The following is a 15,925-nucleotide window of genomic DNA, read 5'->3' as shown; positions in this document are numbered from 1 at the left end:
GAGCTCTTGCTTCAACCCCAGGAGGTCAGAAGGATGCACGCAGGGTTTGTTTTTCAGGGTCTGAAGCGGTGCAGGGTGGGTTTTAACCCCTTGTAGCCCCAGGACTATCTGATATTAGATGCATTAACGCTGCGTGCCGCCCAAGACGGTGGCACGTCGAGGCTGCAGCCGGTGGGGGACGGCGCTGTCTCTCACTTGGAGGGGGTGTGATGGGTGAAGGGACGGTCCTCCCTGTGGGTAAGGAGCAGCAGCTTGCGGCTCTGCTGCTCCTTATCGCATCAGCTGGTGGGAATTAATGAGCTGGGGTGGGGGGAGCTGCCGCGCTCTCCCCTTTTCCCCCCCTGGACTGGGCTGAGATCCCAATTCCTGCAGAGTGCCTATAAATTGCAGAGATGCCTGGGCTGGTGAGAAGGGGGAGCAGGGGGATGGTGGGGACTTGGCGGGGGGGGGAAATGGAAGTGCTTTAGATGGTTAATCCCTATTTTGGCAACCTGGCTTGAGGTCTTTGGTTGGACCAGGGTGTAGCTGGCCCCCATGGGACCACACTGAGCAGGGACACTGGGCTGGTTTCACTCCGTGGAGGATGTTCTCATGCTGCTGGGTGTCCTCCCAGAGAGCCTGGCACCTGTTGTAGCCCTGCCGTGGCACGGTGACATCCAGCTGTGGAGCCACAGCTGGGCACTGGGGACAGGGAAGAGGCAGCTGTGACGGGGATGTGCCGGGGACACCATCTCCCCAGCTTGTTCTCCCTCATCTGGGATCTCAGCATCGAGCAAAGGTGTTGGGGACAGGCTCAGGCGATGGAGATGTGCTGGGGACACCATCTCCTAGCTTCTTCTCCTCCATCCAGGCTTTCAGCATTAAACAGGGGTTGCGGGGACAAGTTTGGGTCATGGGCATGTGCTGGGGATGTCATGTTCCCCATGTAGGCTCTCAGCGCTGAGCTGGGGCCATGGGGATGAGGTTGGGTGACAAGGACATGCCTGCAGCTTTGCAGGAGCGGCCAGCCGCTCCCCACCTCGACATCTCTCCCGCTTGCTCCCAGCAGGTATCCAAGTCCCCCGCCGGGAAGGAGAAGCCCGGGCATGCACCAGTGGCTGGCGGGGGACACGTGGCCCACGTGGGGAAGGAAGCCATCGCCGTCACCCTCCACAGTGCCAGCAACCTGCCGGCCACGCGGGAGGGCCAGGTGCCATGGCCATACGTCATTGTGTGAGTACCCAGCATCCGCGAAGGGGGACAATGGAGATCGTGGGGACGCAGCGAAAGGGTTTAGGATCTGTCACCCTTTTATTAACTCTTTGCAAGCCCCACGGAGGGGGGAAACCTCTCTAGTGGTAACACGCACAAGCGTCACCTCTGTGGGATGCTCGGTGCGGAAAGAGGAGCCGGGACTAGTCGTTGAGGTGCGGGAAGGCAGGGGACAGGGCGCTTTGGCTCGCTGGGGCATCGGGAAGAAAGCATTCCTAATATTGAAAGTATAAAATGATGTCAAAGAACCCACAGGGTAATGCTGCCTGAGTTTCGAGATGATATCACAATAAATAAAAGAGTGTTTTAATAAATAAAACAGGATGCTTGGGTAAGGAGAATTTGGCTCCTTGTGCATTATGCATGTGCCAGGGGACTCAATTAGCCGGTCATGCTTTGGTCTGTGTTAAGAGGGAGGCTGCTCCGCTCGAAGCTGCTGCGGGGTGAGCCTGTGATCCCAAAGAGCCCTTCCAGGAGGCAGAGAGGCTTCGGCATTGCTTCCCTGGAAAAGGGGGGAGAAAGCAGCTGTTGGTGGCTTCAGAGCATCACCTGCCTGCAGAGTTTGGTTTCTCCGGGGCATCTCCCCAGGGCAGTGCCAGGCAGGCTGGTACCCAAGCGGGTGCATCAATGGCAGGGGACAGGGAAGCGGGGCTGGGGCTTGTCCGCTGGGGACAATCAGCAGCTGGGGCTGTGAAAGCCAGGAAACATCTTCTCTGCAAGCATGTAAAGCAAACTGTTGCTTGCTGGGCGTTTTCCCATATAGAAACCCCGAGCTCCATGGTGAAGGGGGTCCCAAGGTCTGTCGGTGTGGCACAGTGCACCTTTTCTCCACGGTGCCCGGCACCAGCCGCTTCGGACATCCCGGAGGCTCCCTGGGCAGGCGGGATGCGGCTGTCCATCGTGGGGGCAGCGTCCGTTGGGTTTTTGGGGCTGGCTGGCACCTGCAGCCCAGAAGAAGCCAGCTGGCATATGGGCTGGCAGCCCCCGATGCCACCCTTCCATCAACCCTTCTCCTCTTTCCCACCCGCCCCCATGCCAAGGACCCGCTCTCCGCCCCGACAGCCTGAGTAACTCCACCGCGGGAGTTGTCTCTATTTCCATAAACCAATTATACCCAGATAATCTCAGGAGATTTAAACATCAATATCCTAAATGATAGCACGAGGGTGGCGTGTGATTGTTGCATCTCTCTTTACATTCTGGTGCCGCTCCATCACCACATTGCCATGGTAACGGGGGAGTGATGGAGGGGAGGGGAGGGTGGTATTAGGGATGCAGGACACATGAGGGGCCTTTTAGTAACCATAGTGAGGGAGCCAAGGCAGAAGGGAATCAGTTATTTTTTTTCAGGGCACTTGCTTTTAAAGGAGAGTAGCATGTTGCAGTTAAAAGGTGGGTTTTCACGGACGGGAAGGAGAAGCAGTCGGTGGATATGCTGGTAGGGACCTGACGGCAGCCGATCCCCCCGAAGCGGCTGGATACCACCAGCGGAGCCAGCCTGAGCTCAAACTGCCGGCACCCCGAGCATCACCCCCAAAATCAGGAGTGGGATGGGAGGAGGGGAGAAATACCACTTGCACCAGCCCTTTGTGGCTGTGCCCAGTCGCTCGTGCCCAGAGTCAGCATCCCGTGGCGCTCCGTAGTTGTGTGCATCGCTTCCAGCTCTCGGTGCAGAGGATCGGGGAGGGAAAGGCTTAGCCGAGTGAATCTGAAAGACCTCAAGCAGCAGGAGAGCCCGCACAAGCATCCCGATGGGCTTTGGTTCATCTCTGCCCTGGAGAGGACAGGGCTCTTCCTCCGGGGATGCTCCAGGGACCTGGCAGCGGCTTGGCTCTGCTCCTCATCCTCTGAATGCTGAGCAAATCCCCCCTCCCTGCTTTCAGGGGCACCCGTGGGTTTGCTCTGCATTTTCCTTTCACTCCCTCGTGTGCACAGATAAATTGCTCCTGGACCGGCGGGATGCAGGGATGACCTTGGCGCGCCGGAGCCAGGTGTGTTTGCAATTAATGGCACAAAGCGCCTGGCTCTGGCTGGCTTCTCCTCTCCATTGAGCACCGCGGGCGAGTGCAAGTACCTCCTCGCTTCTTCCTTTCTGCTTTTCAGCGCCAAGAGAAGAAACTCAAGGTCGCTGTTGAATGCGCCGTCTGCTCCCAGCCTGGGGGATGGGGGCTCCAATGTCCCCCTGCCTGCAGGTCTGCCTGCACAGGCAGCGGTCCTGGTCGTGGTGCGGGTGGGATGCTCCACCTGGGAAGGGGTTAGGGTGTGCCTGCAAGCAAAGCCTTTTGGCTCTGCAACGTGCCCCAAAATAAACCAGGGGCTCAGCCGATAACCCCAGAGCAAGGCGGGAGAGGGGGGAAGTGGGACCAAGAGGGGTCTTTGGGGGTCCCCTCCTCGCCCCAGCATGCGGCTTAGCTCATGGTGGGATGAAGATGGACCATCCCAGGGTTAGAGAGTCAGGAGCAACGTAAAAATTGGGTTTCTCAAAGGAGAGGGGAAATTATAATTCTTCCTTTCTTGTTCTGAATCTTTTCAGAAATTGCTTACACCTCTGTGATTTATTTATCTGTATTTATTTACCCAAACTGCACCTGAGCCCCCCAAGCTCAGCACCGAGCGCAGTGGGGCTGTGTGGTGGCGGGCAACATTGCCTTCCCCAGGGCCGGATCCTGCAACAGCCGCATAAGTACCACCCTGAATATCAGTCCTGCAAACCGTGGCCGTGCTGCATGGGATTTTTCTTCCCCAAGAACGATGCGCCTGCACCACCACATTGCCTCTGCAGGGATGTCAGCCCTGAGCAATAACTCACCCTGTAGCGATAATAACTTATAACGCCAGCTAAATAAATATTTACAGGGGCCGGGCACAGCCCTGCTAAGCCCTTTGCTGGGCACCTGGGTGTCACACGCAGCAGGATGGTTGCGTGATGCTGTCCCCAAGCACCGTAGCAGAGATGTTGATGTATAATAACTCCCTGGGGGCGGCCGTCTTTATCTTTTATCTTTATCTTTTATCACAGCGGTGGGTGGCTGGTGCATCCCCGTAGCACGGCAGAGTGCAGTGCCTGCCCCGGAGCAGGCAGGGAGGGATGCAGAGCATCAGAGGAGCATTTCTTGGTCCATCCCGGTCATGTCCTGCCCCAAGGCATGCGATTCCCATGGGCAGCTGTCTGCAGCCCCTGCTCACCAGAGACCCCATCGCCTGCCCCGCCAGCCCATCTGGAGCTGACTGGGGTGAGGAGGAGACATCAAACCATCTCCACTTTCCACTGTTCCTGCTGCCCCCGGCCTATTCATTTGATTTTGAAGCACATCCCCATGTGTTGTACTGTGGTGGGTTGTTTCCCGCCCCCTCCCCTCCCTTCCCCACTTCACAGCTCTTTTTGAATGCTCTCTCATCCTTAGGCAAGGCTATAATGAAGGGGGCCCAGAGCAGCCGATTCTCACCCTCCTCCTCCTCCTCCTCCCACCCCCCCAGCCCAGGTCTGGCTTCATTCGGACTCTGAGCACGTTGCTGGTAGAGCAATCCCCCACAGAGCTCATTACTGGAGAGCCAATTTTCTTCCAGCCCCTCCACAACGGTGCCAGCCCGATGCTAATTCCCACCTGCCAGAGCCGGCCAGCCCGGCTCCATCCCTGCGGGATGCAGGTGGGCTTCTCCGGTGGGGAAGGGGACACACGGGAGATGGGAGAGGAGCACGGGATGTGGCGTGCAGCATGGCTGAGGGTCCATTAGACCAGTGTCTTCAGCAACGAGAGGGGACGGAGGTCTTGCAAGCATAGAGCATCCTTCCATCCAGCTGGGATAAACCTGCTTGGTCCCACTACTACCTGGAGCTCACCTTATAGCTGGAAGGACCTTTGTCATCTCCTTTCCCCCAGAGCCGGGGTCTCCAGCTCTCAGGGGGTGGCAAAGTGCCACCGTTTGCTCTCAGTCACCGCAGTGCTCTGGTAACCTCTCCGTAAGAGCTGTGCTGGCTCTGCTCCAGCAAGAGCTTTTCTGGAGGAGCCAGCACTGGACAGTTTATCATCTTAATATCCAGAGCAACCCGTTGACAGGGCTAGGGCATCTGTGTCACATTGGCCTGATGCCACGTCACCGTCCCCCTTCACCCTGCGGTCGGGGATGGAGAGGACTTGAGGTCACCACGTCACCAGGCAATGGGACTCTGCCACAGTCTTAGGACTCCCAGGATAACACCGAGTATCTCAAGAAGACTGCCTAAAAGATCTGCCAGCCCCCCTAATTGGGGGGGGCACTATTATCATTAGCCAAGCTCGTGACTAATTGATGATCAGTTGATAAAAGTGGCAGGAACAACCCCAAAACAGTTCTGATGACGAAGGCCCTGCACCAGCACGGATGAAGAATTACCCGGCGCCCATAGCTGCTAACGCCACTGTAATTATTGCTCAGCCTTGTTATGTGCTGAGTTTAATGATGGCAGTCGTTAACATTCAATCTTCTCTCTCCTTTTCCCAGCAGCCTCCTCCCTGTCCCTTCATCAATACAGCCAGATAATTAGCCTCCGGGGTCTGAAACAGCCTTTTGGATAAAAGGGGCTGCAAACCCCATCACTGGGGGCTTGATAGGATCCGGCAGCCGGGAGTAAAACCGGCCCTGGGCCCCCAGCACAGCAGAGCTTTGCTAAGGGTGGTGGGAAGGTGGGCTGGCCGCTGTTAGCTGCACCAAGCTGGGACAGTGCTCATCCCTCTCCCAGGCCCAGCTCCCTGCTGACACATTCCCCTTCCTCACCCAGTAACCGACCTGTTTTGCCTTCCTTTTCCTCCCAGTAAGACCGGCAGAGGGGATGAGCAGAAGGCAGAGGCGACCCATGCATCCTTGGTGCCCACCCACGCGCCCACCTGGGAGGAGGAGGTGACGGTGGAAATGGATGCTGAAGATGCGGGCTGGGCAGGTGAGAGCGTGGGAGGACTGTGGGGACAGGGATGCTGGGGACTGGGACATGGGTCTCACCTTATCCAAGGGTTAATTTGGGGATATTAGGGAGCCCGTGCTCCAAAGCACCCCAAGCAGCACCCAGGCAGAGGGTCGCCGTGATGGGGACGAGCCATGCCCTGAGCCCTCGGTGGCTGTGGTGGCTTCAAGGTAGGACCAGGAGGGACATGTCCCCAGACATGATGCTGTAGGATGGGGCAAGTGGCGGTGCTGAGCTCCGGGCATCCTCCAAAGCATCCCATTGGAATCGGCATCAGGGGGGACCACCCCAAACCTTTCCCTACTGCTGTCCTGGCCCCGACACCTTGTATCGGTTGGACCCACATCACGACGCTGTTACTCCCTGTGCAGGGCTGCCGAGTCTGTAACTGTAATAAAAGTCATAGCATTAGGGACCAGGATTTGATTTTAATCAGCCCCTTGCAAAACAAACTGTGGGAGCCAATCTTCACATCGTGTTTAATCCCATTAGGCCCTGACCTAAATGAAGTTGAGGAGCTTTTGATGTACTTTGGACCTGCCCTGTGTGGTACCGGGAGAGATGCGGGGAGACCCGATGGGACCTCCGGCCCCACTCCTCCGCCTCCCAGCATCCCCCAGATGTTCAGAGATGTTCATCCCCCAGACGTTCAGACTGGAGGTGTCATTTCCAGGTGCAGCTCGCACCTTTTTTTGCCCAGAAATATGGTTTCCATCCTTTTCTTGCCCAGAAATACGGTTTCCATCAGTGGGGCTGCCGAGCGTGATCTATCATCGGTGATGACTAACAGAAAAGCCACTTGTCTCTCTCGCTCGACCCCAGAACATTTTCCCTGGTGCTCTTTCCACAAGGGGCTGGGAGAAAAAGAAAATCTCTGTATAAATTGAGCAGTTGCTGAAAAGCACGAGCCTAGGAAAAACGTGGTCCATGTACTTGCCTGGTCCATTGTCTTCATTTTGGGGCCATGCACAACCTGTGGCATCGCCAGGTTGGCCAAGCAGGAGTTAAGGCGGGTGCCTCAGTGCAGTCATTAAGCTGGGGGAAGGGAAGCCCAAGTCTTGATGGCAACATAAAGAGAGGGCGGTTTTCCCTTCCATCAGCTCCTTTTTTTTTTTCGATAAAAGGCTCCTGCTCGGGCTTGTCAACTAAATTGCAGCTTTGCTTTAAATTAAGGGAAGAGGTGGGGGTGATGCTGCCATGCTGGGGGACAGACGAGGACCGGACACCCCTGAGAGGGCAGATGCCATGGTGGCAAGCGTCTGCAAAACCCACCCGTGGGCTGTGGGCTGACCCCGGGGCAGGGAGGGCTCAGGGCAGGATGGCACCCTGGCAGCTGAGCGGGGTGGGCTGGAGCCAGGGAAGCGGATTAGATAGATCAGCGGGAAATCCCGGCTTCTTAGATGGGAATCTGAGCTGCATTGGTGCTGGTTGCTCACCAGCTTCACTTTCTTGGGGATGCCTGGGACGTGCTCTCAATGGCTCCTTGGGATGCACGTGTGTGTGTGTGTGTTTGTGCATGCATATAAACCCAGGACGGGTATAAATCCTGCCCCTGTCCACCCCGCCATGACCTGCGAGGGGAAGGGGCTGCTGGAAATAAATCAATATCTCCCCATCACCTCTGTCCCTTCTTCACCCAGACCTTGCCCCAAACCTCTCCCCAGCACTTCACCCTTCCCCAAACCCCACGGCCAGCCCCACTCATCCTGATAGCCGACTCTCTCCCTTCCAGCCCTGACTCTCACCGTGGCAGACAAAGCCACCAAGGAGGCATTGGGGACCTTCCAGCTGCCAGTGCGGCACCTCCAGCCCTTCCAGCCCCACCATTGCAGGCTGGTGCTGGTAGGTACGGCTCCTGCCCCTCCTTCCCACTGCTTATTCATGCTTGTAACTCTGATTTTCACCCCAGCTGGAGTTGGGGGTTGCAGGCAAAGGCACCCTTGTGTAACGGTGTAATCCCAGTGGGAAACCTGAATTTGGCAAGTTGGGGAAGGTGCTCAAAGAGGCTTGTGAGCAAAGAGCTGCCCAGGCTTCCCACGAGGTGGGAACAAGGCAGGCGTTGTACTGGGCTTTTTAAATCTCCGGTGGGAAAACGTGGAGGAAAAGCGATGGGATTGCAAGCTGGGAAGTGCTTTTGCCCTTGGCATCCTGGGGAAGGAGATGCAGGGCCGGGCCATACATCAGAGTGTTTCGTAAACAGGGGCTACGGTACATTAATTAATGCAGGTGGGTTCTCAGCCCCAGAGAGAAGCCGCTGCCCAAGCCCCTCAGTGAGGATTTCTCTGTCCCAACACGTTAACAGTCCCGGGGACTTGGCTGACAGCTCCCTGTACAGCTGAGACCTGGCAAACTCACTCAATACTTCCCCCAAATCATCCTCCCCTACTCTTTGGCTGGCAGAAATGAGTTTCTTCTTCCCTGCACAAAAATTGGGAGCGATTAAATATTTAAATGCAGAAGGATTTATTATATTGATCTTTTCCGGGAAGGCTCCGGGGGACAGTGAGCTTTAATTATCAGTTAGTGCTTTATTGTCAGTGATGGGCTGTCTGCGTGCCCAGCACCCGCATTTGGTGGCCTTGACCGTTCCTCCTCCCGTGGTTTTGTCTCCTCCGCAAACAGCCAAGGACGCGGGATGCCGCTGGGACGGTCCTGCACGTCACCCTCATCCGCAAAAGGAGCTTCATCCCTCGCTGTGCTGGATTGAGCTATGTGGCCTTGGAGGTGAGAGGTGGCCCTGGGGACAGGAGCTGGCGGGAGGGGTTTGCAGGGTCCGGGATGGACCAGAGCAACTCGACTCGGGGAGGATGCTGCTGCACGTTGTCCCCTGCTCTGGCAGCTGTTGATGCTGAATTAAGGCAGATTTTTTTTTCCCCACATTTGCTGACCCCCTCACCGTGGACCCCCCTACCTCCCAGGTGCTGCTGCAGGGGCTGTCGGCCCCCCTGGCCGCCCCCCCCGGGGCCCTCGTCGCCGTGGCCAGAGTTGTGACCAATGTTCAGGAGTACAAGTGAGTGATGGCCACGGGGGGGCTGCTGGTGACGTGGGTGAGTGGTGCTGGGCTTGGGACAACCTGAGCATCCCACGGTGCTTGGCTTGGCGGGAGTGGATTTGGCCCCACACATGCTGACTTTCCTCTTTTCCGTCACTTCTCAGGCATCGCATGGAGAAGCACCCCACCTCCTGTCCCGGCATCAGCCCCACCACCATCACATTCCCAGACCCTCCGGCAGCAGCCTTCAGCATCGCCCCAGCTGCCAACCATGGCTGCCCACAGGTACGAGGCCAAGCGCATCCGTGGAGATGAACGGGTCTGGCAGCATCCATCCCACTTGAGCATCCCTCCTTTGGCTGGGAAGCTGAGCACCCCACACAGGGAAAAGCTTCAGGGGCCAAGCGATGCTTTGAGCATCAAAGACACGGTCCTCGTGTCCGCCTCGCCCTGCCTGCAGAAACCCACAAGCAGCTCCTTGTTCGTGCCTTTGTCCTTCGTTTTTCCCCCTGCTCCGCTCACGCCTCCGGCTCGAGTGCCGCCTCTCGAAGGCAGAGACCTTCTCCTCCCCGGCCCTCAAGTACCACCGGGAGAGCTAGCAACGCACATCTTCAAAATAGCTGTTGCCAGGGAAACATATGCTTTCCGCACGCGGCATCATCATCGAGCTGGGGGAGGGCCCCGCTTTTGTTCCTGAGCCCTGCCAAAAATTGGTGGAGAGGGAGAGGCAGGGGACTGGAAGGACACAGGGGCAGGGAGGACGTGTGATGGGGCAGCCGAGCCAGAAGCTGCCGCGAAGCTGCCGCCCCTCAAAACCAGAGCTGCTCCATCCCTTTGCCTCTGAAAAGTGCCAGCCGAAAGCGTGTCGAGGGCAGATGTCCAGCTGCCCCCAAAAGACAGATCCAGCTGGTCCCGAACGCCGGTGGAGCACACGTTTCTCCGTCTCGGTCCTTGTCCCCCGTGTGTTGAATTTTGATTGCCTCGGAGCGAAACGCCCTGTATCAACACGTTCGGGGAGCCCATAAATAAAATATTACTTAGAGGAGGCCGGCCAAATGCCAAGTCGCCCACGAGGTGGTGAATTATCATAAAAATCGCTAGTGCGTTTCATTCATTACAATAATTGTTGTTCTATTGCTCCCCCTCCGCCTCCCTGGGTTGTTCTTTGCAGGTGAGCGGCAGGGGGAGTGCGGGGGACCCTCTGCTTTGGGTCTGCACCCGCTTTGGGCCCCCCTGGAACCAGCACCCCCAGCCCCACCATGGCAATGGGTTCGGGGTACGGGCTGCCCATGCCGGCTCCAGAGCAGATTTTAGGAAATTAATCCCTGTGCACTTGCCCCTACATTATCTTCCCCCCTCCATCTCTTTGCTCCAGGATGCAGCACCCCTAGGCTGCGGTTTCTCAGCCAGAGCAGGGATATTCCTCTCCTCTAACTGCAGCCAAAATGCATTGCCTTTGGATTTATATAGATAAATCCACATGCAAACCCCCATGAAGTTGGTGGAACCCAGGCGCTGGGGGAGCCCAAGCCAAGCCGCACAGCCCCGGCACAGGCGGCAGTGCCAGCGCGGAGCCGTGGGAGCCCAACGCGGGAGGACGAGTGATTAAACCCGGCCATCTGGCCTGCGTGCTTGCTGCTGCCTCCTTCTCCTCCTCCTCCTCCTCCTCCTCCTCCTCCTCCCCTCCGTGCCCACATGGCTCTGTCTGTCTTTGCACATCCCTGAGGATGCTTTCCCCGGGGATGCATGGACAGGTTGCCCTGGGGAGCTGTGTAACCCCCATCCGCTCTCTCCCCCCATCTCCTGCCTCAGTTTCCCCACCCGCAGGACATGGTTCCTTCCCAGAGAGGATGAACTCCTAATGCCCGGGAGGAAAGGTTAGAGAAAGGCTGGGAGGAGGAGGAGGGAGTGTTGCTGCTCCAGTTCTAGAGGTTAATGGCTTTCCCCGAGCAAACTCCCGGGCAGGCTAATCGGATTCAATAATTCTGCCAGCCCAGCGTGTCCTCTCGCCTGTCGGTTCCCATCAGCATCTGCAGACAACGGTGCTTGGGTTCACCTTCAGCAGGACACCCCTCTTACTTAGGGGGGTTTTGGGTTCCTGGGTGGTTAACCCTTCCCTGCCTGGCCGGGGTTCCTGGAGACCTGGTCTTCCTGGCCAGGAGTTAGCCAAGACCTGCACAGAGCCACCTGAAAGAGCATTGGGTGCTCTCCTTGGGTCCTCTTCTCTGGCCAACAACCCCTTTCTCACCAAAAGGGATGGCTTTGGACACGCTGGTGGCAATGGCAAATCCATGGGGTGCATGGGCACTGGGCTGTGCCTCCGACAGAAAGCCACACTGCGTCTGGCCTCCCAGCACCAAGCTCAAGCCTTCGTGATGATGGTCCCCTCTAAGATAAATCTCCTCTGGGGCTCTTTCCCTTGAGGACCCTCCAGCTTAACCCGCTTATCTGGAGCTTCTCACTTTCTTCTGGGGTCTGCACCCTCCAGACAGGCATCCGTGAGGATCGGGGGATAGCCCCATCCCTTGGGAAGGCAGGAGAGATCCTGTGGGCTTGGCCCCCTCTGCCTCTACTCATGCCAATGATGCTGCCTTTGAACCAGCCTTTGTGCAGGAGACAGGCTGGGGTAGCCAAGGAGGATGAAGGCGTCTCCTTCCTCCTCCTCTTCCCCATCCTCTTTGTTGCGTTTCTCCAGGTGGCTCTGGGCAGAGGCGGTTGTTGTGCCAAGACGTCTGCCCAGATCAGTGCATCGGCTCTGACGCCCCGGCACAGAGCATCCATCTGTCCCGCCGAGCCGGTGGGAGACAGCCCGGTCCTGGCGAGCGCTCCTGTCCACCCAGCCCCCCAAATCAGGGGGGGGGAAATGGGGAACGTCATCTCCCATTCCTGTCGCAGTGAGAGGAGCCATGTGGGCTCGGGACCTCCAACAATTGGGGTCAAATTAACAATATGCTCCCACATTTGACTTTTCCCTTCCCTGCTGAGTCTAAAACGGCACCACCTCGCAGTGCCTTGTACAGGTCGATGCCAGGAAAAGTAACTGGAGGCGGCGCTCGGTGTTTTTTAGGAGATTTTCCCCCCACAACTGGGCTTTCTGAGGCTGATGAAACAGCCCCGTGGGCTGGGATGCAGGCTGGGAAAGGAGAGGAGCGGCTCGAACGTGCTTAGCCAGATCCGGCTGCTGGGAGCTGCCCCAGTCCATGTGGGTTTTCCCTAAGGACTTACAAGCACAGACTGGGCTCCCTGCAGTTGAAGTAAGCTGCATCCCAGCTAAAAATCCCAGCTGATTCTAGGGATCCCCTGACAAATTCCCATCTGAGACAACCAAGCCCAGTGCTGAGCCAGCACTAACAGCGCTGCCCGATGTAGCCCATCGTGGAGGTGTTTTCAGGCTCTGAAGCATCGCAGCCCCGCACTCCCCTTGCTAACAGCCCCCAGGGCTGGGTAATGCACTGCTGTGGGTCTCCGAGCTGCATAATGCCCATTAGCATCCCCAAATGTGAGCAGAGGGAGACACCCCCCCGTCCTTCTCCTCCTCCCACCCTCCCCAACAAAGCAGAAATGTGCTGATGCAGAAAAGCCGATCGGCATCTCGTCCCTGCTGAGCATTGCTGGCCGAGGGGATAGAGTAACAGCATTAAAAAGGAGCCACTTGTCAATAATTTCTTGGCGCTGGGCGGCCAGTGTTAAGGCTGACCTTTGGAGAGCTGGTGGGGCTCTCCGAAGGCGAAGAGGAGCAGCTGCTGGCGGGGATGGACCGATGCCATTTCCAACGACAGCTCGCGGCTCTGGGGATAAACACGTTGCCCGCTGTTCGATATCTATTGGGCGACCCAGGTGTCAGGCTTGGGAAAGGGTTTTGCGACGATATACGGACCCCGAAAGCCTGCTTGCAGGCTTTCGGGGTCCGTATATCGTCGCAAAACCCTTTCCCAAGCCTGAGCGCCGGGTTGCCCAACAGATATCAAAAGGCTTATCCTCGAGTCAGCACTCATCCTCCAGGCTCTTCCCATCATGTTTTTAAGCATGGAGTAGTTGGTCCATGGGCTGTTTTCCTCCTCCGGCTCTGCGAGGAGGAAGATGCTGGCAGGGATTAGCTGGAGAGAAGCAGCCAAGCTCAAAGACCCAGTGAAAACCAGTTCAAGCAACTGGGATTTGGGATTGCTTTTTGAGCCAGGGATGGGATGCAGCTGCACAGGTTGTGCTTTACCCCCACCTCTCCTCTCCCTCCTATCTGTCTGCTTATTTATCTCTAGAGAGAGACGGTATCTGAAGGATAATTTTCCTGTTGTCTCCTAAGATGTCCCGACCAGCCAGGCCCCCAGAGCAGCCAACCTGGGACACCTCCTTCCTCTTCCAAGGCCGAGACATGGCCACCATCTTCTCCGAAGACACCGCCTTGGCGATCGAATATTATCCGTACAAAACCAGTGAGTCTGGGAACCCCACCGAGGATGCTCTCCCTCATCCCCGGGTTTGGCTGGGGGCAGGTCCTGGGTTGCCGTGCCCCCAGCCAGCTGCTCTCGCCCCTTCTCCAGTGTGGGATGCTCCAGGCACCCTCATTCCCGTGGGATACTCGGTGCTGCCCCTCACCAGCCGTGTTTTCCGAGAGCTGGCGGCACGGAGCGGCAAGATGCGTGTGGATGGCCTCGCCGTGCAGGTGAGCCGGGGGCTGCGGGGTGACGCTGGGCAGGGTGGCACAGTGATGGTACCTATAGGGGATGGTACCTATAGCTGGTAGGAGGGAGGGCTCCCCACATCTGGGTGGGCAGCCTGTCGCAGAGCTCCCGAGCATCTCACGGTAAGCCGGAGTCCCTGCTCCGAACCGCAGCCCCGGATGCCTGGATGGCATCTGGGTGATGCCAAAGCCACCGAGAGCCCTGGTAGAAACCCAGAGGCCAGCGCAGGCTGTGACCCTTCCTCTGCCTCCCCAGGGCACAGACCTCAAAACCACGTCTGGGGCCATTCCGACCGTGGGACTCTGCCTGCAGCTCCTTCGATCGGAGGTGAGATGCTGGGGATGGCGAACCCCGAGGCACAGAGGGATGGGGACGGGGACAGGGCAAGAGATGGCTCTTTAGAGCTCCTACCCTCTCTCCAAACCTCTCAGGTGGGGATGAGCTGGGCTGGATGTGGGTTTTATCTCTTGTGCCTGTTGTCTCAGGGCTCTGGATCGTCCCACTGGGCAGCTGGAAAAAGCAGCGTCGTTCTTGCCCTCGTGCACCCATTGCTTTCCCAGGGCTTTTGGCACGTGCTCGTATTCCTGGGAAATCCCGGCTGGAGGCAGGGGGGCAGGCAGGGCACAGGCAGGGTATTTGGGAGAGGCGGTTCACTGTCTCCGTGTGGAGAAGGGCCAGGCTGGTTAACCACGGTGACAAACGTCCAGCTGTCTTCATCCCTCAGCTTTCGTGGTCCCCAGGGATGTCTCAGCAGGGAGGGAATTTGGCTGTGTTTCCTGAGGGAGGGGGGAACCCTGCTAGCCTTTGGCTCCAGGACCGGCCCTTGGCCAGGTTAGGATGCGGCCGTGAGCCCGATCGATCTAATTACTGCAGCTGCCAGCCTCTGCTCCCATGTGCAAAAAAAAAAAATCCTATCCATAAAGTGAATTTGGGATGGGTCTGGATGCTGCACTGGCGACTGCATCCCCCCTGTCTCTGGGGGAGCCGTGGCAGGCCGGGGCCGGTTGGTGGGGGTCTTTGCAGTGATTGCCCAGGGGGGTCAGCGAAAAGGGGTCTGCGTGTGATGAATTATTCACATGGGTGTCACTAAGTGCAGAATTAATCCTTTTGCTTCCAGCTGGCTGCTGCACTAAATTATCACTCGCAGTCATGCGGGAAAATGCTGCGGAATTCATTTAGCTGATTATTGTTTTGATCTGGGAGCCGTAATTTTTTTTCTCCTCTTCCCCAACCTCTCCCTTTCCCCCCCTCCAGTCCTGCCTTCCTTAATATATGTAAGAGCTGGGAGTGGAAACAAAAAACAGGAGAGCCAGAGCCGGCCTTGGGCTCCGCAGCTGGATAATTCATCCGGCGGCAGCCCGGGCAGACGGATTTGGAGTGATGCAAATCAATGAACGAGCTGCTACCAAGCAGGGTGAGGGCTGGTTCGGCTCCTCCTGGCTTTGCCAAGGCCCTTGTTTCTTGCCTGGAGGTCAGGATTTTCCAAGGAAAATGCCCCAGCCAGCTGGCTGTGATCCCCAGCACCCTGAAACCGCAGCCCAGTGAGCAGGGGAGATGTTGCTGCGGTTGCAGGGGCAGAACCTCTCCTCTCCGCCTTCGGGCAGCTCCAGGCTTCAAGGGATGCTTGAAGGCTGGATTTCCAAGTCCTCAGCTCCTGGATTGTCCTGAGCTCAGCTTTGGGACAGCAAGAAGGGGCCAAACAGGGACCAAGAGGCAAAGACAGTCAATACAGGACCTGAATGGACCTGACAAGGCATTGGGGCAGCCTTTGTACCAGGGTTGTCCTTGGGGTGCGAGGAGCCCCAGCATCCCTGCCCATCCTGCCCCGTTCTCCCTCACCCCCCCAGCTCTCCCCAGCCAGATGGCAAAAGAGAACAGACTCACCAAGCTCGCCTTGTTTCTTTTCTTATTCTTTTTTATTTTAATGTAGAGAGCTGAAAATGCATAACCTAGATTGGCTGGGCTTTTTATAACAAACAACAGCTAAATAAACCCTGGGCCATCTGTACTCTCCGGCACACTCGGAGCCAGGCGTAAATCCCGGCTGCTCCGTGGCCTCTGCAG

At 57.4% G+C, this 15,925-nt stretch overlaps 2 protein-coding genes across 3 annotated transcripts in view; both read left to right on the top strand.

The window, feature by feature from the left end:
• The first annotated feature begins 952 nt into the window (after positions 1–952).
• LOC128150662 (coiled-coil domain-containing protein 33-like) lies at positions 953–9,204 on the top strand. The gene is made up of 5 exons (XM_052807023.1): positions 953–1,212; positions 6,045–6,169; positions 7,923–8,032; positions 8,813–9,025; positions 9,109–9,204. The coding sequence occupies exons 1-5, from the start codon at positions 953–955 to the stop codon at positions 9,202–9,204; spliced, it is 804 nt and encodes a 267-aa protein (XP_052662983.1).
• CCDC33 (coiled-coil domain containing 33) overlaps positions 9,107–15,925 on the top strand; it is a 23,629-nt gene continuing 16,810 nt past the window's right edge. For both annotated transcript variants that reach the window (XM_052808752.1, XM_052808751.1), the window contains exons 1-5: positions 9,107–9,200; positions 9,347–9,467; positions 13,483–13,612; positions 13,721–13,842; positions 14,117–14,188. In XM_052808752.1, the coding sequence (XP_052664712.1) occupies positions 9,354–9,467; positions 13,483–13,612; positions 13,721–13,842; positions 14,117–14,188 (438 nt within the window). In that variant the 5' untranslated portion in view covers positions 9,107–9,200; positions 9,347–9,353. The remainder of the gene's footprint in view (positions 9,201–9,346; positions 9,468–13,482; positions 13,613–13,720; positions 13,843–14,116; positions 14,189–15,925) is intronic.

This window comes from Harpia harpyja, chromosome 14 (assembly GCF_026419915.1).
Source record: "Harpia harpyja isolate bHarHar1 chromosome 14, bHarHar1 primary haplotype, whole genome shotgun sequence".
NCBI lineage: Eukaryota > Metazoa > Chordata > Aves > Accipitriformes > Accipitridae > Harpia > Harpia harpyja.
The sequence above is the reverse complement of the archived record's forward strand: the minus strand, read 5'-3'. Positions and strand labels throughout refer to the sequence as shown.